The 23969-nt window shown below is 40.4% G+C and overlaps 1 protein-coding gene across 14 annotated transcripts in view; it reads right to left on the bottom strand.

Annotated features, from left to right (window-relative positions):
* UNC13B (unc-13 homolog B) overlaps positions 1-23969 on the bottom strand; it is a 256653-nt gene that overhangs the window by 91895 nt on the left and 140789 nt on the right. For 9 of the 14 annotated variants that reach the window (XM_072413562.1, XM_072413563.1, XM_072413565.1 and 6 more), the window contains one exon: positions 547-593. In XM_072413562.1, the coding sequence (XP_072269663.1) occupies positions 547-593 (47 nt within the window). Of the gene's footprint in view, positions 1-546; positions 594-2874; positions 2898-16128; positions 19256-23969 lie in introns of those variants that run through there. The other 5 variants (XM_072413553.1, XM_072413555.1, XM_072413556.1 and 2 more) reach the window with 2 other exon arrangements.

Genomic DNA, 23969 nt, shown 5'->3' with positions numbered 1-23969 from the left:
TGCATTCTCTGTGATGTCACTGGTCTCTGGTGATTGGATAGGCTGCATTCTCAGTGATGTCACTGGTCTCTAGTGATTGGATAGGCTGCATTCTCTGTGATGTCACTGGTCTCTGGTGATTGGATAGGCTGCATTCTCAGTGATGTCACTGGTCTCTGGTGATTGGATAGGCTGTACTGTCAGTGATGTCACTGGTCTCTAGTATATGAATAGGCTGCATTCTCGTGATGTCACCTGCCACTCTCATTAATTTGGTGAACGGATTGGTTAAAATGAACAGAAAAAAATAAAGGTTTGACTGGTGTTCGATTTAAAAAATAAGAATTCAGAGGTAAAATAACACTATATTGTTACCAGTCATAAATAGCTACTCTTTAGTAGTGAGTCACAAAGGCCATTCTGTTGTGATCAAACAATAAAGAGAATTAAAGAAGTATGTTATAAAGATTTTAAATTATACTGCTGAATAATCTCATTGGTAAATTACAAATGTTATCAAATTTCTTGTGTTATAATCCTAATGTAGTTTATATCTTAGACACTCACCCGCCTTTAAACCACGGTGGTTTGGATGGGTCCCCATCGTCCTGGGTCTGAAGTTAAAAAAAATAAATTATTAGCTAGGAAAATAGAGGAAGATTAAATCAAATGTAACCAATACAAGACAAAATCTCTTGCAGACTCCAGTACTTATCACACTTTACAACATATGCACATACACACAATGCATATTCACTCTTCTCCAGTGCAAACAACATATATTGTGCATACATTGCGTTACATAAGTCACATATACACATCTTCCTTTTTCCAGTATATACCGCACACAAAGTACTCAAGCACCTGCATCTAATGCATTCATCACAAATATATATCTTCTGTTTCCATTGTAGCATATAAGGGAATAAGAGTGCCACATCAAAGAGTCTGAAAGTGATCATATCATCACAGAAACTCAAGGTAACACATTCCCGCCATCAGAGCCAACTATTATCTGCTGAAGCCTTTCCATTAGAGAATACATTATGTCCTAAGCAAATGTGCTCACCTACCACCATGTTGGAAACACTAAAGGATTATGTGTATTATCCCTAAAGGTGCATTGGGTTGGTATCTTGAATTTCTATGATAAGAAGAAAGACTGTCAGACTCGAGAAACTTTGGTTTGAAAATATTTATTTCCTATGACTTAATTCTGTTCAAGATACCCCCAATAGGTTTCCTTGTGCCAGAAGTCTTACTCCCAATCCCAGAACACGGAGTAACAACAGATTCAACACCTATCATTATCATTCCTTCAAATGCATCTTGTCCAGTTTTCATAACACATGGCCCAACACTCATTATTGGAGTACATATGACAGTTACAAATTTTCTGCACAGGCCACACTTCTATTTTCAGTATGCATGCCACACATACATTCTCAAACCTTTAGTACACACATCACAAACAGCAACTTGTGAAGAAGAATATGAGAAATTCACACATTCCTGTTATTGTTTGTGCTAGGTACAGTCTGTACAGAAATCAACACTTTCTAATATATGTACTGTACTGCATGGTCTAAATTGAATATGTTCTATTCCTCTGCATTAAATAGGCTTTGTTCCTATGTTATACATTGCAAAAAAAATCTTGAGGCTGTATTATGTGGTACTGAGCAAGTTGTGTTTGTCTACATTGAACAAACTCAGTCTGCTAGCATGTAACAAGCTATATATGTCTGCACCGATTAAGCTCTTTTACAGGAGAGATTCTATTCCTTGGCATTAAAAAAGCTCAACCTTCATAAACTGTAGCTCAACCTTCATAAACATTCCACTGCAAGAAATAGGATCTACTTTTTTTACAATGATTAGACAATATCCTGCACTTTTTTGTTATTTGTTTGCACTGAACAAACTCTCTCAGCATAAAAAGCTTACCATTGCCTTACAATAAAAGGCTTCATTCCTATTGCCCCAATAAGCTCTGCCCCCCTCCCTGCTCAAACAAGCTCCATACACCATGTCCCCTATAGTCTCTGTTTACCTTAGCCCAAATAGGATCTGTCCCTCTGATCAAACAAGCTCTGTTCCCATGCCTCAAATAGGTTCTGTACACCATGCCTTAACAGGCTATGCTCCCCTTGCCTCAAATAGGCTCTGTACACCATGCTTTACCAGGTCCTGCTCCCCTTGCCTCAGATAGGCTCCATACACCATGCCCCAAAAGGCTCTGCTCCTCTTGCCTCAGATAGGCTCCATAGACCATGCCCCAAAAGGCTCTGCCCCTCTTGCCTCAAATAGGCTCTGTACTCCATGCCCCAACAGTCTCTGCTCCCCTTACCCCATATAGGCTCTGTACAGGATGCCCCATATAGGCCCTGTATACCATGCCCCGACAGTCTCTGCTCCCCTTACCTCAACTAGGCTCCATACACCATGCCCAAACACAGTCTGCTCCCCTTGCGTCAAATAGGCTCCGTATACCATGCCCCCAGAAGGTTCTGTTCCCCTTGCCCCAAATAAGATCAAACAAGCTCAGTACCCCTGCCTCAAATAGGCTCCTTACACCATTCCCAATGGGTTCAGCTCCCCTTGCACAAAGTCCTGTCTCTCTGCTTAAGTAGGTTCTGTTTACTTCCCCAAAAAGCCTCCACTCACTGTGCCCCAAACAAGTTCTGTTCTACCTACCCCAAACAGGCTCTCTTTCCCCTAACTGAATTGACCATTTTTCTCCGCATTGAGCAACTCTCGCCTTTATTAACAGCACTCATACCACACCAATCATAAATAATATCCAAAAAAATGACAAGAGGACATTCAAACACCAGCATATTGGGAGGGGGGGGTGGAAGAAGTAGTTGGGACAGGTATAAAAACACAATTAACCTGATATTCAGCTCTATGCCCCTCTGTGGAAAAAGGAAAAAAAAAAGAGGAGGTAGAGAACATTAGTAGAGACTCCGTCCTTTCTCCCACCCAACTGTATGAGTTCCCTGGACAAATGAGCATGACATGCAGATGTGATAAGGTGAATTGTGCAACCTCACCTGAAACCCCAACCAAGACAAAAGTGCCACCAAGAGACAAATGGAATGACAAAAGACCAAATCTGGTGTGCTCAGCAAGCTGGGTTAGTGAATCTCTATTTCCATTAAGGGTGTTTTATTAGGCAATGCAAAAAAAAAAAAAATATGCAAGGGTAGAAATTGTTACCCACAGCATTCAATCACTTTGATCGATTTAATTTCTAACCTGGGCTGAGTGCTGATTAAAATATATTTTCCATATTACTATTTAAATCCTACATAAAAATAATGTTCATTACAAAAGAAGAGTTATACGAGGCCGTGCATTTAGCAGCTGCTGTCTTCTACACACATTGAAAGGTTTATTTATGCACTATCTTTCTTGTCTATACAAATAAATTCTTTTTTCTTTATCCTATACTATAGAGCAAGAGCAGTAAGAGAGAAGGAGGAGGGAAAAAGGAAAAACAGAAAACCTTGAAAAGTGTAAATGAAGGAGAAAAGGGAAGGCTAAGGAGGAAAGAGAAGGTAACTGAGCTGAAAGGGTGAACGTGGAGTAGGATAGAAAAAGGGGAAAAGGAAAGGGATAGCAGCAAAGCTGGAAGAGGGAACAGGAGGAAAGGGGAAAGAAGAAAGTTTCCAGGAGGGTAAAAGAAGAAACTATGTGTGGTGGGGAAAGAAAGGTAAAGTAACGGAAAGATGGGAGAGGAAAGGAAGGAAAAACAGAGGAGAAAAGGAATGGCAGCAGATGAAGACATGGGTAAGGGAAGAAGAAAAAGGAAGACGAAGACATTGGTAAGGGAATAAGGAAAGGGAAGACGAAGACATGGGTAGAGGAAGAAGGAAAGGGAACACAATGACATGGGTAGAGGAGAAGGAAAGGGAAGACGAAGACATGGGTAAGGGAAGAAGGAAAGGGAAGATGAAGACATGGGTAAGGGAAGAAGGAAAAGGAAGACGAAAAGGAAGACGAAGACATGGGTAAGGGAAGAAGAAAAGGGAAGACAGGAGAACTGGAAGATAGGAAAGGGAACAAGGACGTGAAGGATGAGGCAAGGTGAGGCAGAAAGGGTGGACAAGGGTAATGGATGAAGAAGAGGGAAGAAAGAGGAGCTGACATATGTGAAAGGAAGAAGGGTTGTGAGTAAGAAGGAAAGGCAAGGCAGAAAAGCTGGAGGAATGGATTGGAAGGAGGAAAAGGAAAATAGAAGACCTAAATAAGGGCAAGAGAAAAAAAGTAAGTCTGACTGGGAAGCCAGAAGAGGGTAGGGTGATAGGGATGACAATAACACTAGAAGATGGGAAAAGGAGGAAAAGAAAAGCAGAGGTAAAAAGGAATGGCTGAAGATATTGACATGGGTAAGGAAAGGCGAAAGGGAAGATAGAAGAAAGGAGCATGAGGAATGAGATAAGGTAAGGCAGAGGGGCTGAACGAATGAAATGGGAGATAAAAAGAGAAGACAGAGGACCTGAAACATGAGAAAGGAAAAAGGAAAGGAAAGACAAAGAAGCTGGAGGAGAGAGAGAGAGAAGGAGATAAGGAAAGGTAGAGGAAGAGAGGAAAGAAAGAGGTTGAGGAGGAGCTGAAATGGGGAAAGAAAAACAGAAACACAAATAGAAATGTCAATTTGTTGGAAGAGGAAAGTACATGGAAAAGAGAAAGTAAAACTAGAAACCGGTGCAGGAAGAGGTAAAACTAGTTGCTAAATAACATTTTTTTTCCTGCCAAAAGGATGACAGTAAGATGACATTATTGTCTTGGTGTCTGCATACAGATCTTTTATTAGACCTGACAAACAACCTTCCCATGCTTTCAGAGGTAGTCTTCTCAATCAATTTAATTAACCATTTTCTTGACACAAACACAAAGCTTGACATCTCCACTTTTCATTTTGCAAGGGCCGATTGCCTGGCTGCATGGAGATGCTCAGAATTTATTACTTCTAAAGCTGGGCAAAAAGGTAAGTGGATTGACATGAAGGAGTGATTCAAAGTGAATATAGAGCCGAGTAAAGCATTTTTCAGACTACATTTTCACTAAATTCCCTTTAAACAGATATTATAGTGATAATATTGAAGAGATGGCTTCAATAAAACCTTCAATACCATAGGCCATGGAACGACAGGTAAAAAAAACCTGAGCAGTGTCCTGGCATTAATATGTACAATATTCTCCCTGCAGTAGATAGATATTCATCATATGGCGTATATACATTCACTATGGACAACCCATTATAGACAGAGACCAATATTACCAACGGATTCTGCCTGTGAACGGGACCTTGGTAATAAAGTATTCAAATGCATCAGTCTCCGTGTTATGGATAACGCTTGAGCTTGTTAGGGAACACTGACAGGGGTGAAGACTGCATCTTGAAACTCATGAATATTTATGATACCGGGGCCCTACAGATCTCCTAAAAGAGGAAATGACTGCCTGTTCAGGTAATACATTATTGCTAGGCCAGTAAAGTAAGCCTTTTTTTCATAAAATACTGGGCTGATGTATTTCAAAACTCAACAGGTAGGTAGAAAAGGCATGCAGATGCAGTTCTGAATTCATGCAATGACTGCCAGTATCCAAATCTGACCTGTTTATTACCTTCTTGCTTTCCCTGTACAGCTGAGCTTAGGCTAAGAAGGGAAGAAGCACTAGAAGGGAAGAAGCCCTGGGAGGATAATAGGAGTAGACAGCAAAGTGACTGAAAAGTTCTGCCACATCTTGACAAGTGTTATCAAATCCCAGTCTGGAGGAGGGTCAAGACCTGTAAGTGATATTTGACTGCAACAGAGAAAAATCAGGTCTCCTGCTAGGCTGGATTGCATCAACAAAATATCTGTCAATATCCAGTATTATATTTACTACACTTCTCTGCTTTTTTACCAAATGATTTATTATCCATGCTGGTGTCTGAAAAACTCATTAAGAGATTAGGCTGGTGTAATTAATAAGCAGTGAGATAACCGCGGTGTAATTTAATTCTAAAACCATTTATATACATAAGAGGTTTTTGTACCTTCTATGTAACATGAGCTAGGATAAAGCAAAGGGCAAGTGCTCAAGAATGATATTGTTGGTCATTTTCCTTGGCTGCAGTGGGCTCTGTGCAGAGTTTATATGGAATAGATGGATCAGGGTAGAGCTGACCCCATCAATGTCTGGTTGTTCTGAGGTAGAAATGTCCTTGTAGGTGGTCAACTGCCAGGAAAAGGATCAAAAGCACAATGGTACTGGTGGATCTCTCCGTGGAATCAATATGCCCTTTGTAAAGCATCTGTCAGCGTCAAGGTTACTTTTAAACCACACTGAGAGGCTTAGGGGAATCTGTGGAAGTCCCAAGGAGTTTTGGGTGTTCCCAGCAAGCTTGGCAAGGGGGGGAATCCTCATAATGGGCAAAGCAGGTGTGCAAACCTGAGAATTCAGCTCACGTATAAAAGGAACCCCTCATATGGGCACAACAGGTTGGCAGAGCTAGGAACTTAGCTCAAAGATAGCAGGGACCCCTCCTATGGGCTCAACAGGTGTGCAAACCTGAGAACCCACCTGAAGGATGAGGGAAAGCTATCATAATTGGCACAGCAGTTATCCAGACCTGGGAACCCAGCTCAAGGATGGGGAGAACCCTCATAATGTGCACAGCAGGTATGAAGACCTGGGAACTCAGCTCAACAACAGAGGGGACCCCTCAAAATCGACACAGCAGGTATATAGTAGGGAATTCTGCTCAACAATAGAGGGAATCCCTCATAATGGGCTACAGCAGTGCAGAGTACATACCTAGAAGCTCAGCTCAAGGATAGAGGGAATGCCTCATAAAGGGGGAAACAGGTGTAAATTTCACCAATAGTACCAATAGGTAATGTTAGAAGGTATATCTTTTCCAGCATTGATGGTGTGTATTAATATGTTAGTCGTTCATGGACTAAAGCTGCAGTTCTATAGATTTTTCCCATTGGCATAACACGTTCACTTGGATGGCAGCCTCACTGGCTACTTATGCTTTCTATTACTTCAGTTCAATTATCTGATGAAACAAAAAAAAATGGACTTAGAATTTCTGGGTTTGTGCGATGATGTGGCTTCTTCCTTCATGCCTCTGAACAGAATTGGGGTCTTCCTACTTGGGCAATAAGAACTGTTAGAAGTAGCAGGAAGGCCTTGTGTGGGGATGCTCACATTGAAGTAAAAAAGCAGCTGTATAACAAAGAGATGAGCATGTGAACTTTTGTTTAGTTTGTTGATATAACATCACCAGGGCATTCAATCAATCGCTTTCCAAAATCCAAACAAGAGAACATGATGTGAAAGACATTCACCTGCTTGTCTATGAGACAGTAGTGTTTTCAAATTAACATTTCCAACGTATTCACATTCTAAAAGGTTTCCTGCTTTCTCTGGAGGTATCTTCGTCTTGCCTGTTTATTATTAGCAACCCTGGCACCGCATTTGTTTTCTACTCATTAGGTGGGATATGTACAAATAATTAAAGCTGCTGCACATCAAAGTGTTTTGTAGCCTTCAGATACAAAGTTACGGGAGCCCGCTGAGAATTTCTGTGAGCTATCCACTTCCAGCTCCCGGAATAATGCGATGACAATTCTTCATTTGTCAAAGTCAAAAGACGCGGGGGGGGGCTGGGCGTCGTGGGGTTTCCCTGCCAGTTACCATCCTGTTCTGCGACAGAGCTGCAAATTCCACTCACACACCTTTTTAAATGATTTATTACACAATAATAAACCCATCATTGCCCAAATGTCATTCATTATTTATGTCTTTTAAGCTCACAAACCAACATTCACTCTTTTATTTCCATGGAAATTTGCTTGTATTATTGGATTTATCTTTCAACGTATTTCAATGACAGTTACTGGTCTGCACTGAGCCTAACTTAAAAGAAGAAGGCATTTTTATGCTGCAATTGGGTTTACTGAATCACAAACAGATTCCAATGTAATACACTGAGAAGAATGCTTAAAAGTTCCAGGATCATGATCGGGCCAGACATTATTGAAGAAACGGACAGGCGCGGCACCTTTTGCCATAATTCCGGTTATCTGACTAATCGCACCGGAAAACTATTAAAAAAGCTGAGCTGCGCATGGATACCTGACAGTCCTGTATTCCTTCAGCCTGGGCCGAATATCGTATTCCAAAGGAAGAACATAGAGCACTGCAATGTAACAGGGACAGGTGAGTATAACAGGTTTAGTTCCAAATAATGCATCCAATATCCCTTTGCAAAGAAAAAAAATAATAAAAAAAAGGGATGTGTAGCTCAAATTCCAACAATATTTTGCTTTCCTGCAACGCAATCACACTTCAAGGCTGCTGGAGGACCATTTAATATATATATACATCCATAAATGCAAATATCTGCCTGAAGAGGTCCAAACAACAGACCCCTTGCTGAATCAGACCTATAGCCCTTTACCCAGGAAAGATTTTGCTGCCTGAGTTAGCAGAGAATTTATCTGACCCTCTGCAGAGGGACCACTGTTTTCATATAGAAGGCAAGAGTCCTTCTTTAGAGCTGCTAGGAAGGGACAGGGCTTTTCTACTTGAGCTGTGTATACTTGAGCTTTCTATACGACTTTGCACACCTTTGTTTGGATGCATCTGGAAAGTATTTAGCAGATTTAAACTTGAATTAGCTTTCTGCATCAGCCAGTAAAAGCTTTAAAAAAATTATATTGAAAGAGAAAACTACATGGCTTAGACAATGTTTGAATGACATCAGGAAACAAGTAGTTGATGGCTGTGGCAGGCGGCATATTCTCAAAAACGAAAAGGAAGATATTGGCTCTCATTTTAATCTCCAAGTAAATAATTAGTAATTAGCAATTATGCAGCATCAGGATGTATTCTTCAGAGTGAAGGGGAACAAAAGCTTTTCAGAGTGTTTCAAAATACATCCATTACAGAGCAGTCAGAGAAGAATGACCCGCTGATTAAAAGATTATGTTCTGTGGCGGTGGAAAGGCGAGCAGTGCGTTCTTCAAGCAAGAGGCTGCAAATAACCTCCTATAGAGCTGGAAGGGGCCCTTCAATTCTCAGCACTCAATGTTCTTGTCAGAAAGCCAAAACAAGAAGTGCACTAAAAGCTCCACTACCCCAAACCAAAAATATAGCATCAGAAATCCATCCATTGTTTGTGTCATTGCACCTGTGTCAGGGGATACTAACTTGTATTGGCATGAAACCTAGAGAGGTACAGATCAGAGGAGGAAATTTACGGGATGCAAAGGCAATGTGCTAGGTGCAGATGAGGGGTTCCAGGCATGCCGTGTTATATGTGGGAGGTATTGCAGGAATTGGGAAGGGAATGCTGTGAAGGTTTTGAAGGAAGGGTTCTAGAAGTTGGGGAGGGGGGGGTGCTGTGTTTTATGTGGGGAGGCATTTCAGGAATTGGGAAGGAAATCCTGTGCAAGCTTCAAAGGATCTAGAAGTCAAGGAGGAGATGCTGTGTTACTGTGTGGAGAAGCAATCTTGGAATTGGGAGGGGGATGCTGTGTAAGCTTTGAAGGAAGGGTTCTAGAAGCCAGGGAGGGAAAGATTGTTAATGTGTCGGGAGGCATTCAAGGAATTGGGAAAAAAAAATGCTGTGTAAGCTTTGAAGGGATGATTCTTGTGGGGAGAGCATGATAAGTTAGAAATGGTGGGGAAGTAACAGGAATGAAGAAATAAATTCTGAAATTGATTTGAGAGGGGGGGTTAAGGAGTTAGGGAGGGAATACTGAATAAGAAGGGTTCCAGTTTTTGGGGAGGAAATGCTGTGTTAGGTTTGGAGGAGGACTTTTAGGAGATGGGGAGGGAATGCAAAGAAGGTTTAAGAGGAAGAGTTCCAGGAGTTTGAAAGGGGACGCTACATTACCAATGGAAGACAGTGGGGGGTCCACAAGTTGGGGAAATGATGTTGTGTTATGTGTTGAGGAGGGGTTTCAAGAATTGGGGAGAGAATTCTGTGTAAGCACCAAAGAAAGGGTTCTAGAAGTCAGGAAGGGGATGCTTTGGTATATGTGGGGAAAAAACTCCCAACTATTGTGAAAGGAATATTGTGTAAGCTTCAAAAGAAGGGTCCTTGAAGTAGGGAGGGGATTAGAAGTTAGAAAGTTAGGTGGGAAAGTTACAGGAATGGATTCAGAGGAGGGGTTTAAGGAGTTGGGGAGATTATAATGTATAAGCTTTGAAAGATGGGTTCCATTTGTTGGGGAGGAGATGCTGTATTAGGTTTGAAGGAGGACTCTTGTTCAATAGGGAGGAAATGGCATGTTGCTTTTAGAGGAAGAGTTCCAGGAGTTTGAAAGGGGATTCTATTTTAGTTGTTGAAGAGGCAATGCTGCTTTAGATTACTCAGTGCATTATAGCCAGAGGTCTAATAGCATGGAATCCATCAAGGATATATGTACTTCAAAGCAAAGGGATGGAATTGTGAACATTTATGAATAAGGAACAGCAAATGTGATGCTTTTCATCACAGCTACTGATGAAGTTTTAATTTTTTCTGTGAAAATTGAAATCATAGTTTTCTAACTCTCTACGTGTACTGCATGAGCTACTCTACTGCACTTAGTAACGTAAGCCCTTGATTCACAGTAACAATGTGCCATTTCAAATGAGGCAAATAAGGAATTAAGAAAGGCAATTTTAAGCTCCATAAATTATTTACCATTTGTTTCCAGTCACATCACTAGCCCAGATTTACACAGACTTTTAATTGCCCAATCACATTACCAAAATCTCTAGCAATCAAAAGCCAGGGGTAGCAGTCACTTAACAGAAGGAACAAATGTTTTTCTATGGTGTAAGCTACGCACATTGATACAAAACAGGTGCACTTTAAATTGTATTGGGTTTTAAAACCCCTTAAGCAAAAACTTCTCCTATAAAGGAAGATATTATCTGCTTGATTATGTTCTGCATAGCCAGGTGCTGAGCTGTCTGTGTCAGACCGATGTATATATTCTCCAGTGAAAGCGTTAGATCAGAAGTGCCCGTCTCCATTGTAAATCTGTTAAACATTGCTTCTCAGAAGAGGGGTTTAATCCAATATGCTGCTAAGCCTTCCGCCAGGGGAAATGAAATCCTTATTGAAATGAATAGAGCTTAACCCATGCTGGACTGGGAATCTTCGCTCTACTGTGTGGTCTGAGGATGCAAACTTTATCCATCACACGGGAAGTGGGGATAAATAGGGCCTGAAAGGCTACTAAACAGTGGCCACTTGGGAAAAAAACAGATTCAAAGGGTCACGGGCTTAAACGTGAAGCTGTTCTCCATCGTTTTGTTAGCGTTCATTACCACAAATTTTATGTGCATTGCAAAGAAAGAAAAAAAAATCTAAATAAACTGCTGCAAAACTATGCCATGAATGCAATGTGGTGCATGGGCTCTACACATCTGAGAGCTGTCCCTACAATATAATGCAAAACATCTGTGGCAGTGCTTTGTGTTAATGCATTTGTGTGCTATTCTTAATTGCAACCCAATGCTATGTATCACAGTGCAGGCACTGTAGTGCATATGTTGCCATAAATTTGCCAGTGTGTGTGTTTTACACTGATTTAACAAAAGGAATAGTTGAGATAAGGGGACGATTTAATAAAGGTCTCCAAGACTGGAGAAGATATTGCTGGATTGCCCAGATTCACTGATGAAAGTGTATCCTCCCCAGCTCTGGAGAGCTTTAACCTCCTTAGCAGTTCATTTCTTTCCGGTTTTATATGTCTAAAAGCGGTACATTGTTTTTCATGAAAATTTATTTTACAGTATAATATAATAGTATGAGTATAATAAAGTTTGAAACACAAAATCATTTAAAAACAATAAATTAAAAAATCTATATATTTAAAAAAAAAAAATACACATTATACTCATACTATTATATATACTGTAAAATAAATGTTCTTGAAAACAATGTACTGCTTTTACACATAAAAATCCAGTGTATTGCATTCAATATAGTTATTTTGTATTGAATGCAATACAAATGGATTTTGAATTTCCCGCCCTGCCCGGCCAGGACGTACACATGCACCGACGTCACCGGGAACTCCCCCGGTGACTCATCCGATGCAGAAGCAGGCAGAAGATAGAAGACTGAGATCGTGGCACTGGACCACGTGGGACCCCGGCGGATCAGGTAAGCTCTCTATTTACTAACCTTCCATAGGTGTTCCAACCCCGAGTGTGACTCGGGGTTACCACTTTTAGCAACTTTTTTCTACCCTCGGGGTTAGCGCTAGGGAGGTTAATAAATCCGGCCCAAGGAGACAAATCCCCCTATAACTTCACGAATACACCTTTACTTTAGTTGCTGGCATTGAAGAGTTATCTCTGAGTAAGTTGCCTTTTGGAGCTTACTGACTGGACCGGGTGCCTGAGATGGGCCAATCACAAAGAGAGCTGGGTTACATGATCCCTTTACCCAGAAAAACAATGATAATAAGTATAAGGATACCCAGGAATACAAAGGAGTATTTTTCTTTGTTCTTGGAGGTCACAGAGCACTAAGGGAGCAAAGGCAAGGTCATTATAAGCACATGAGTATGTGCAGAACAAACGTGAGGCCACCAACCAGGACGGACAATCTGGGAAGGATACCTGAATGGCATCTCTCATTAGAAATCTCTTGACTGTCATTACACTTTATAAAAGCATACATATCTGTCATTATTGCACACAAAATTTCTCCTTCACAAAAAGAAAAGAAAATCTTTTAGCCACTGGTAACTTTCCCCATACAAAACAAATCTCACTGCAAGTGCAAGCTAACAGCTGAGACGGAAAAAAAATTGGTGTAGATGTCAGCGGTGCAGCGATCAGAACTAACAGGTCTGAGCTTTAAGCTCCAACATGGGCTTTGCAAAAAAAAAAAAAAAAACAATGCATTTCCAAAGCAAACAAAACTATTCCCTTTCATATGCTGCCTGGAGTCCATCTGGCTAGTGCCCAAGTCTATAAAAGCATATATTAAAATAAAGTGGCATTATCTTCTTTGCAAAACAAAGCAATTACTACCATTGAACCACAAAATATTGTATCCAAAGGAGTCCGTGGAAGGCACAGCTTGTTGGTTTGGCCCCTGGCATTTAGGAGAAACGCATGCATTTTCCAGCAAGACCAACAGGTTTGTTCTTGACGTCATCACGCTGTGGCAACAATTAGCCCCCACCCCGCCATCGTCTTCCAAAGGCAGCTGGGTACCAGAGGCTTCGTCCGCAACAACCTGTATACTCAGCACATCAATTCAGGTCACATAGAGCTAGCAGCAGGGTTCACAAGCCGTGGGCTGTTAAATACATTTAATAAAACGTTGCAGGCCTGTCATTTGCTTGGAGACGTGACAATACCAATCTGCTGGAAACATTACAATATTGCATTACTTTCATGAAAGTTGACAAAAACAAAAAAAAAAGAATCCAGAGAAAGATAGAAATAAAAAATATTGTGGGGAGAAAAATATACAAGATTTATTAAAAGAGGGTTCCTCGGATGGCTGCTGGGGGTTCCTTGAGCAATTTATACCTCTCGAGGTCAGTTTAGGTGACACCAATGATCTTTTTGTCTATATGTAAGCCAAATGTACTGTTAAATGTGGAAATGGTATAGGGGATCCCCGACAATCTGAAAGTTATTTCAAGGTTTACCCCATTTTAGAAAGGTTAAAAAAGGCTGTGTTTGACAACATTTACCTAAATTTGCAGTCACATGACACACCCGTCTTCTTGCGCCTTCTTGGATGGCAAAGTGGACAGGTTCCTATTTAGGTGTCCACCTTACTCTACAGTACATCTCCTAGGAGCATCCTTTTGGTTGTCTATTTGTGTTGTGCTCGATGAGTTCAGAAGACTCCAGTGGTGGTGTGATAGGTTCACGGCAAAGAGCAGCAACAAGGCTGGTTGGTGGCAGCCATTAAACAGAATATGGAAGGGTTCTGTCTTCATCAGTTTGAAGCTTCTAAGTATGTTCTAGTGAGAATGTCATCAGGAATAGAAGTAAAGGCATAGACCACCGTTGGGGGAAAACTCACAAGTTTTAAACCTTGCCCATGTTTTAGGTGGAGTTTAACTTTGCAGGTGGTCACTGAATAAGAAGCCTTGGTAGTAATTATATTTACAGTCTCAAGTTGCCTCTCAGATCAGTTTATCGGACACCAATTATCTTTTTGCCGATATGTATAGGAGTTCCCCGAAAATCTGAAACCTATTTCATAGTTTCCCCCTATTTAAAAAGGTCAAGAAAAGCTGCACTTGACTAAATACCTAAATTTGCCTTTTTTTATCATTAGGCAGACATATAATTTCACCAATATCTGTGAAGACAAAACTTTTATTTCAACAGCTTGCTGACCCCATCTAAGAAGAAGCAACCGCAGCATGAATCAGGGAACACAGGACCGCATTAGAAGCAAAAGCCTCAACAAGTGAGCCACCAGCTATGGTTTAGGAGGTTATCTAGCGCCTCGAATTTATCCAACGCCTGCTTGTCACCTAAATTCAAACTAATGGTTTGAATTGCCTCACCCAGCCATGAAATTCAGCCCCTTATCGGAAAAAATACATATTACAATAAATTGTGCAACCTCTCCAAAGAATATTTAAACTGCCTCTCAATTCAACCAAACCAAAAGACGGAAAACTGTTCCGGTTCTTGGATAAACAGCAAATTCAGTTTTTTTTTTGACCTCTTACATAAAGTAAACGAAAAGAGCAAATCTATACATAAAAGGAAAACATAAAACTGAATTCAGTATCCTTCTAAGCAAAAGATATGACAGTGATTGTGTGTGAGTAATATATATCTGTCATTTCTGCATCCCAGGGCTTACAATATGTGTCGGTGAAGATGACACAAAGCAGTAGAGACTTAGACCTGAACTTTATTAATTTTACCCGGCTGCAGAGGAATTATGAAGTAAGAATAGTGGATGAATTATGCCATTTCACGCCTGCATAGGGTGAAGCGGTTGACCTGACAACACTAAGAGTCTGTCCTCCCACGCCATATCTACCGAGCTTTGCAATAGAGGACTTACAAGAAATATACTGGTAGAGGACTACATTCCTTACAATATAGCAGCAGGCACTATCTCCCCCCCAAAAAAACAGGTCTGAAAAAATGTTTTAGGCTCCATTTGTACTTGCAAGTTAACAGTAATGGTATATAACCAGATCACAAATGCACATTTTATTATAACACAAATGTAATAGTTAGATCAAACAATCATTAGGACATGGCTCGTGGCTACTGTGACCATGTGTCTGCAGTCCCGCACCACGCATGATTGATTACCTCTCCAAATTGTATTTATGAAAAACCTAAAAATTTAGTTTGTGTGTTGGGAATTTAAATTTGCCAAGACTAGAGTAATAACTATAAGCGGGACCATTGCACAGTTATATTAATAGCAGTCGTGCTTAAAATAGACCCATCATGACTTTTTAACAATATATAAAAGGGTGGCTAATTTTTTTTAAATACTTTTTTTTTTTTTGGGAGATCCCTTGCCTTTACTGTTGCGGTGGTAAATACAGAATAGGAAATTTGCAGCTTACGTTGTGCATCCCACAAGGCTTTGGGCGGCTCCTTCTGTGTATGACCCATTTTGGGCATGTGAAGAAGGGGCTTTCCTAGAATGTAAAGAAAAAAAAGTGCCCATCTCCTGCATTTTTACATTTTGAGGAAGAAACAGCCTGCACATTGCAGATCAGGTGACGTAAAAATAACCCAAGAGATGACGGTGCCCAGAATCTCGAGCAGCTAAAAAAAAAACAAAAAAAAAAACCCAAAATCATAGGGAAAAGATAAAGGGCTCTTCCAAAGTAAAGGTAAGTGTTATAATATTTTTTTTTGGGAGTTCAGCTGGCTTGAGAAACACATTTTTACTGTAGCTTTGATGTCAAGGAATAATTTTCCTCCAGCATAAATGAAAAGGAACCCCTGTGAGCAACATGCAAACTATGGCTTGTGACCACTGATGAACACCAAACAAATGGGAATGCTGAATGTAGACAAAATGATGGTCAACAAAAATTTTTCACCCTCCATACCCTCACCCCACCATCAAATGAAATTTTACTTACAAACCTACAGAATGGGTTTTATTTTATATACCTGAGGTCATCTCTTCACCAGAAACCCAAAAGGTTTCCTGCACAATGTCCTTTAGGAGCTTCCGTTGCATTTTCTTTTTCTCCCGCAAGACATTTTTGAAGTTGTTGATGCATTTGTTGAGATAGATGGTCTCCACGCACACTTGATCAAGCCTGAGAGGTTTACTCTCTTTTGTGCTCTCCGCCAACTCATTGCCTTCAGTCACTTGCTCAGGAGATGATATTATCTGGGGGGCTTTAAGGTCCACGTCGGGGGAAAGGATCAAGGACGGGATAGAAGATTCATGTGGAAGTGAAGGGACTCTGTTGAGTACGAAATAGGCATCTTCTTTAAGATTGGAACTGGAGCTGTAGCTGTTACTCATGCTGGAATGTGTAGGAAGACTATCATTGAAGTGGCCGCTCCCGATGCTGTTCAGTCTTTGTAAGGTTTCACAGTCGGGCACTGGGAAGTTAGGTTCTTTGTTTTCCATAAAGACATCAGGACTTTCAAGTTTATTGAACACAACTTTTAAAGCTGATCGGAAATGATTAAGAGCTTTGCCTAATTTATTAGCATAAAACTTAATGTCTACTATATCTATATTTTCAGCTGGCTGGTCAAGATATTCTCGAAACACGTAACCAGTCTTATCTTGACCTTCTAAGTCTATATGCACCACCTCTTTCAAAGTTTCCGCCACTGTACCAGCAGAACATTTGTCCACGGTGTCATCAAAGCTTAAGGAGGTGAAGCTGCCTGAAGGGTCTTTAATGATCACATTTATTTTTTCGGTACTTCTAAACTGGACCCGGGAATCACAGGAGACCAGGTCACCTTCTTTGACCAAGCCTTCAGAGTCATCTACTATGGAACAACACCTGTGTATGGCAATCTCTGCTTCCTCTGCCTCTGAAGATGCACTGAGATGGTTGGAACGTGTGAGCAGTCTAGAGCATCGGCAAGATGTCTCACCGGTTGAAGGCAGACTGGTGAAATGAAGATTTTTTTGTGATTCTTGTGAGTCGAGGCGTATGCAGAGATGACTTACACTTTTCTCCAGACATTGTTCGCAGTTTTCTTTCACTTCGCCTCTCATCTCAGTTTCTGCTAAACTGCATTTCTTGGCAAGTGTGCGTTTTTGTGCAAACAGGAATTCCTCAGCACCACAAGGAACCTCTGTGCTTTTGTTCTGATATCTTATTCGAAATGACTCGGTTTTACGCTCGCCTCCTGTATCATCTGTCCTTACCACTTCCTTATCTAGACTTAGTGAGCTCCACCTGTTCTCTCTCAGGCCCTGTTGTAGCACTGATAACGAGTTGGTTCTAAGACGGTTTTGAAAATTATGCTCTTCAAAAGGAACAATTCTCACTCCAGAACTCTGGAAATTTAAAGATTTTTCAAGGATAACATCCCTGTGATTGGGATTAGAAAGCTTAACAATGGTTGGCCTAGGCCCCAGCACTGCATCAAACCCAGCCCCAACCCTATAGGCTTCTTTTATATACTCTGTGCTTTGGATGCCATTAAAGCAATGATGGTCACACAAGAAGCAGTGAATCCTCTCCAAAGTGTTCTCATCTTCGTGCTCCGAGATTCCAAAAAAATATAACACCGTCCCATCACATAATGGATCTCTAACAGACTCACTGCTTGGAGACAGTACCTGTGTTTTCTGAGACGGTCCCAACCCACTCTGCAAGCCTTCAATTTCATTCAGAACAGAGTCAACACAAGTGGACACTTCTTCAACAGAACCTTTAATTAAGCTCAAATGTTGCCGTAATTCTGCAATCTCAGCCTGAATTTTGCTAATGCCTTGCAGTTCTTTAATAATATATTCTACTATATCAGCAGAGTGGTCACTGGTGGCTGAGCTACTCCCAGGATCGGACTCCAAGACATGGTTTTGACACAAAAGTTGATTATTTTCAGTTATTTCCTTCCAGCTCATTGTGATACTTATGGTGGATAGATCTGGCTGGTCTGAAGACAGTCCATTGCTTTGACAAGGTGAAACCAACTCCGAAGTCTGCTCATCTGAAGAATTTTGGTCTGCATGGTCATTGCCATTCAGCTCCCTAGAATTTATGGGTAACTGGAAACTAGCATCCCATTTGGACTCAGAATCTTCAGCAAGAAGACTAACTGCCATCTTGTTATCCTTGGTTTTATTCATTGGGTCACCAGTGGCTTGGATGTCGTTGTTATTCAATTTCTTTTTTAGGTCACATACAAACAAGTCACCATCTACCTCCAATGGGGAGACCTGGATGCCATGATTTGTAGACACTTTATCCACAGGCCCTTGCAGCAATCTTTTCATCTTCTCCCTCAGGCAGAGGGCTAATTTCTGTCTCTTGGATGTCTTTATAGACAAGATTTTCACTGGAAATGTTCTGTGCTGAAGGGAGCTGTGATTTTCTCTCTTTTTCCACTTGCTTCTGGCAAACATCATCAACCATAGCAGCTGACACTTCTCATAGCTTTATGTCCCAAGAGTAAGGTTAGGGTAAAGCCCTCCAACAAGGTATAATGGGCAGAGACGTTCCCTCCATGCTGAAACTACAATTTGTTGATAGTATTGTACAATCAGAAGAACTGAACTGATCAATAACATACTTATGGTTAGGTTTTAAAATACAGTTTTATTAGAAATGTATTTTGTAAAGTGAATCTTTCATCAGCATCATTGAGAGTACATCTACAGTTATGATTTTCTTGCAATAACAGGCCATTGGAACAGACATGTGCAAAGTTAGGAAAAACCAAATCACACTGCTGGGAGTGCTTGTGATGGTCAGGTTTTATTCATACATTTTTTTATTACCCCAAAGAAACTTAAATTATTTTTGCATGGCTTTAAATTAATGCATGGTTTCTTGCATGGTGACCCAGCATGCGCACTCCATCAGTTGATTGTTGAGCTGCCCAGGCATGATAGGAAGCTCAATGGCCAAGTGAAGGGATGCACACAACAGACTGACAGCACTGCAGCTAATAGTGAGATGATGGCCTACAGGAAAAGAGGGTATTTGTAGGGTCTCCAGATACAAAATAAACTAAAAATAATTGGTAAAAGAAAACCCATGATGGCCTTGTGGTCAATCTACTAAAGGCAGATCTAAACTCAAAATAAAAAAAACATACTTATCTTTTTTCCCCGCAGATCAGTCAGGTGGATTCTTTGTTTGGGTCATCCCAGTATCCATTGTTTGGCCCGGTGTAGAGGAAGCGGTGATATTCCCAAGTGTGGCTCGGAGTGAATTATATGTACCAAAAGCGGTAACCCCAAGCCATACTCGGGGTAGCATAAAAAAAAAAAATCCTACCTGCTCCCCACAATCCAGCAGCGTCCTCCAGCGATCCCAAGCTGGCTTCTGCATCACATCCTCAGCTTGAGCGACGTAATGCCTGAAGTGTCGGTACGCTGGGGTGGCATGGCTACATTGTAATCTGCTTTTAAAGCATTGATCACAGTGATAAAGTTATAAAAAATAAATCTAAATAATAAATTCAAAAGTTTATCTATTAACATAGCCTTGTTTGGACAAATTAAAAAAAAATAGTTTAATTTTTTTTTAAAAAATATTAAATTCATTATTTTTTACAATTATTATTAATTATGTATTTTATTATATTATCATAATTATATGATTTGTGTTTCAAACTTTATCATCAACTTTATCTGAGAGTTATTCCTGAGAATTACAGGCCAAAGAGAGGAGTTGCTGCACCCTTTTTTTTTTTTTTTTTTTTACAATTTTTACCTTAAATAAAAGGGTTATCTACCCTTTTTAGTAAAGTAAAAATTTTGAGTTTAGGTACACTTTAAAGTGAGGCAAAATCTGCTACAGGGTCACAAAACACTTCCAGGGGTTCCAGCCTCCCCCTATTTCATACAAAACTAGCTTTAGCTCCTATGCATTGAAGTCCTTTTATATGGAACATGCTGTTCAGTTGACTGCTAAAATCACCCTTGGCGATTCCCCAACCAGGACGTTCCATATAACAACACTTCAAAGTATGTAAAAATGCTAAAGAAGTGGCAAGCTTTCATAGGGTTTTATTCTTTCATTCTGAATTCTCCATCAAGTATCATAAAAAAAGTGACAGGTCCTCTTTTAAAGATTACAAAATGCACTTTTTCATAAATGTGATGAATGATTCACTTTAAAGCAGGAGTCAATGACATCATACATTTTGTGCAACGCCGCGTCATGTTATCTTATTTTGCGCAGATTAAATTTATCCCATAGCTGCGTTCAGGTGAACGATTAAGATTCCATTGCCATGGAAACCCCCGGAATCTACACCAGCGCAGAGAACATGATCATCCCCAGCCTCCGAGTCGCAGCTCACCTGTTGCCGTCATCTTGCGCACTTCTAACAACCGCCAGGCATTTAAACAACGTTCAGAAACTTTGAATTATCTGATACAAGACAATCATTTCACGGACAGAAGGTTCTTGAGATTGCTACATTATCTTCTCTTTTAATTCATCAGCAAAACACCACAATTACTGGAATGCAATGCCAGGTTATTGAATGCTGCTAGTTTTATATAGTGTTTAAAGGGAACCTGATACAGAACAAGATGAAAGCATTGTGGGACACTGCAGACAGCATTTTTTTTTTACTAATGCTTTAAATGTCCCGTTGTTATGTCCTAGCTCCCAGGATTGGCAGAACAGAAGAAGCATCGAAAGAATTTTTGGACCTGTCAAACTGCCACAGCTATTCCAAGGAATTGCCCTCCATAATGCTTTTGCAAGCTTGGCAACAAATTCCCTTTAAAGACAATTTACCAAAATGGAGACAGCCATTGCAAGTCAATTTCCTGGCTGCCATTCTGACCACTTTGCTTTTAATTTTGCTTCCACTTGTGTTGATTTAATAAAAGGATTACAGACTGATCACTTGGAAAAATGAATTATTCTTTGCGGGGCTTAGCTGATGAACAAGGCCCAATTATGTGCAAGAAAACAGGATTCTTTCTTGCATATGAATGAGTGGTTCACCTCATTCACCATGCTGAATGAATCCTCTCCTCCTCCTGTGTCATTGCCTGTATCTGTCTGTCATCTGCAACCCCTATTTAAAGTACAGTGCTGTAATATGTTGGTGCTATATAAACCATGTGTATTATTATTAATAATAATCATAATAATAATAATAACCACTGCAAAAGGGAGATCACTTTGCTATGTGAACACCGTAAGATACTTTATTTAAACAACTCACTGACATAGAATAGGTTTAAAGATTTGAATTCCAGTGTTCTCTCCCCACGAACTTTTACCGGACACACCACCCAGAACTTCGCAGTAACCACCCAACTATTTTTGGGTGGTTCGTGAATAGTTGGGTCGCAATACCTGTGGGTCAAAACCCATCTATAGCTTCTTCCTATCTAACTAATAAAAGGAATGGAGGAGCTCAGCTATGAGGAGAGATTAGTTGAACTGAATATTGAAAAGAGATGTATATGCAGGGATATGATCACCCTGTATAAATCGTCCATTTTATTCACTTTAAGATCGCTAACAAGGACAAGGGGGCGCTCTTTGCATCTGAAAGAAGTTTAATCTCTGGATAAGGAAGGGATTCTTCACTGTAAGGTGTGAAAATGTGATGTAGGCTCCCTCAGGAAGTATTTTTATATTCCACTATAGATTACTTTAAGAAAAAGCTGGATGGTTTCTAGAAGGGCAGAATATAATTGGGTATTAAAGCTTTAAAGTACAGATAACAGAGACTGCTGATCCAGGAAACATCCAATTGCCTCATGGGATGAGAAAGGATTTTTTTTTCCCCTGTTGGAGCAAATTAAACCAGGGTTTTTTTTTGCCCTCCTCTGGATCAACTATGTCTTATAGGGTTTTATATCTGGGATATATTTCCCTAGTGGTTGAACGTGGTCCACTTATGTCTTTTTTCAACTAACTATGCAACTATGTAGGTTGAAAAAAAATTTCTGGGGGGAAAACTGGAATTCCTTTAATCTACAGATTTAGGAGAATAGGCTGCAATGTTTTAATGTGGCAAATCACAATGCATTGTATTGATGCACAAGATATTAAATAATTGCATCATAAATCAATCACATGCATTGCATTTCTCCATCTTTCTAGACCTCAGAGTTGGCGAGAGCTGCCCCTTGCCCAGGCAATAAAAAAGGGGCTACCAATGTTACTAACATAAAAGACGACAACCTTAGAATCAGCATAACAGCCAGGATTGTCAGAGCAGCAATGGCCGCCCTCATATTTACCTTATGGAAACATCACTGTAACCTCCTATCTCTATATCCCAGGAGAGGATTGATCTCTCACCTGTGACAATATCATTTAAGTCTTACAAATCAACAGATTGCTTGGGAAGAAAAATCATTGTAATGAGAGGAAGAACACAGAAGCCAAACAATGGGAGACAATTTCCATTAGTTTGCAGCAAACTAACACAGCAAGAGCCGAAATCTCAGACTGATTGGGAACAGACGAAGCTCAAATGCTGGAATCAGATTTGCTGGAACAGCAGGACGGTGTGAGATCGGAAGACTTAACCGTATCAAACCCCAAATATACAAACCATCACCTGGAATCAATGGAGCAAGATATATATGTAGGCTCATGTGAGGCACTGATTAAAGGTAAACTTTTGTTATGAGAGGTGAGAACATCAAATTTTTTAATGTCTGAGGTGGGGAGGGGGCGGGGGGTGAATATTGCTTCACTTCCTGTTAAAAGAGAATGACCGGAAGTAGGAAGAAATCTCTCCAAAATGAAGGGAAAGGAAGTAAGGGAAAATCTGTTGTGTTATATTTTTGCATATATCAGTATAAACATCTACCTTCCCCTGATGAAGCCTTTTTGCAAAACGCATCCAAAACACCTTGGGCCAGCGATGACTGTGTTGTTCTATGTTTGATTTTATAATACATTATTATATTTTTCCTGAATAGAATTTGCTACCCCTCACCTAATATAGCTCAGGTGAATGTTTATAGTAAGTGGTCCCCCTAGATGGTGTCCAACCTGAAATACAAATATATTACAAATAAACCTCACTGTTTAAAAGCCAAAGAAACCCCTCTTCTTTTCTCCCTTACTTTATATGCCATGAACTCAGTGCTTCCACAATAAGTAGTTTGTATGTGGAAAATCATATGGTACTCTCTTTCTGGTTTTCCATAACAGCTTTTCTAACAGCCATCGCTGTATGAGGTGTTCCACACTCTTTATTCTTGTCCCAGTGACAAACTACTACTCTACATTTACCCAAAATAAGTCTCTCCAGTGAGAGCAAAGGTTGCTATAATCAGGAAAGAAAGTGCAAGGCTTTTCTAGCTGCATTCAACAAACATAAATCTAAAAAAAAAAAAGGTACACGAACAATACAAACTTTGCAGATATTTAAGATTTCACCATGACCCAGTATAGAATGAAGCCAGGCTTATAGCAATTAGTAACATACAGCCATGTTGTCTTGTTGTTTACGACGACTTACTGTATCACATCGAATCTCTAACCACCTACCGTAGCATATCTGCAGTCTCTGATTACTTACTTTAGTACATTGGCAGTCTCTGGGAGTCTATTGCTGCACGACTGCCGTCTGACCGCCTAATGCAGCCCCTCCAGTCCCCGACTACCTGATGCAGCACATTTGCTTTTTCTGAAAATCCACAGCAGCATCCCCTCAATTGTTGGCCACCTATTGCAGCACAATTTCAGTCTCGGGGAGTCCATTGCAGCACAATTGCAGTCTCTGGCCACCCACTGCAGCACGATTGCAGTCTCTGGCCACCCACTGCAGCACGATTGCAGTCTCTGGCCACCCACTGCAGCACGATTGCA

This window comes from Pyxicephalus adspersus, chromosome 6, assembly GCF_032062135.1.
Source record: "Pyxicephalus adspersus chromosome 6, UCB_Pads_2.0, whole genome shotgun sequence".
NCBI lineage: Eukaryota > Metazoa > Chordata > Amphibia > Anura > Pyxicephalidae > Pyxicephalus > Pyxicephalus adspersus.
The sequence above is the reverse complement of the archived record's forward strand: the minus strand, read 5'-3'. Positions and strand labels throughout refer to the sequence as shown.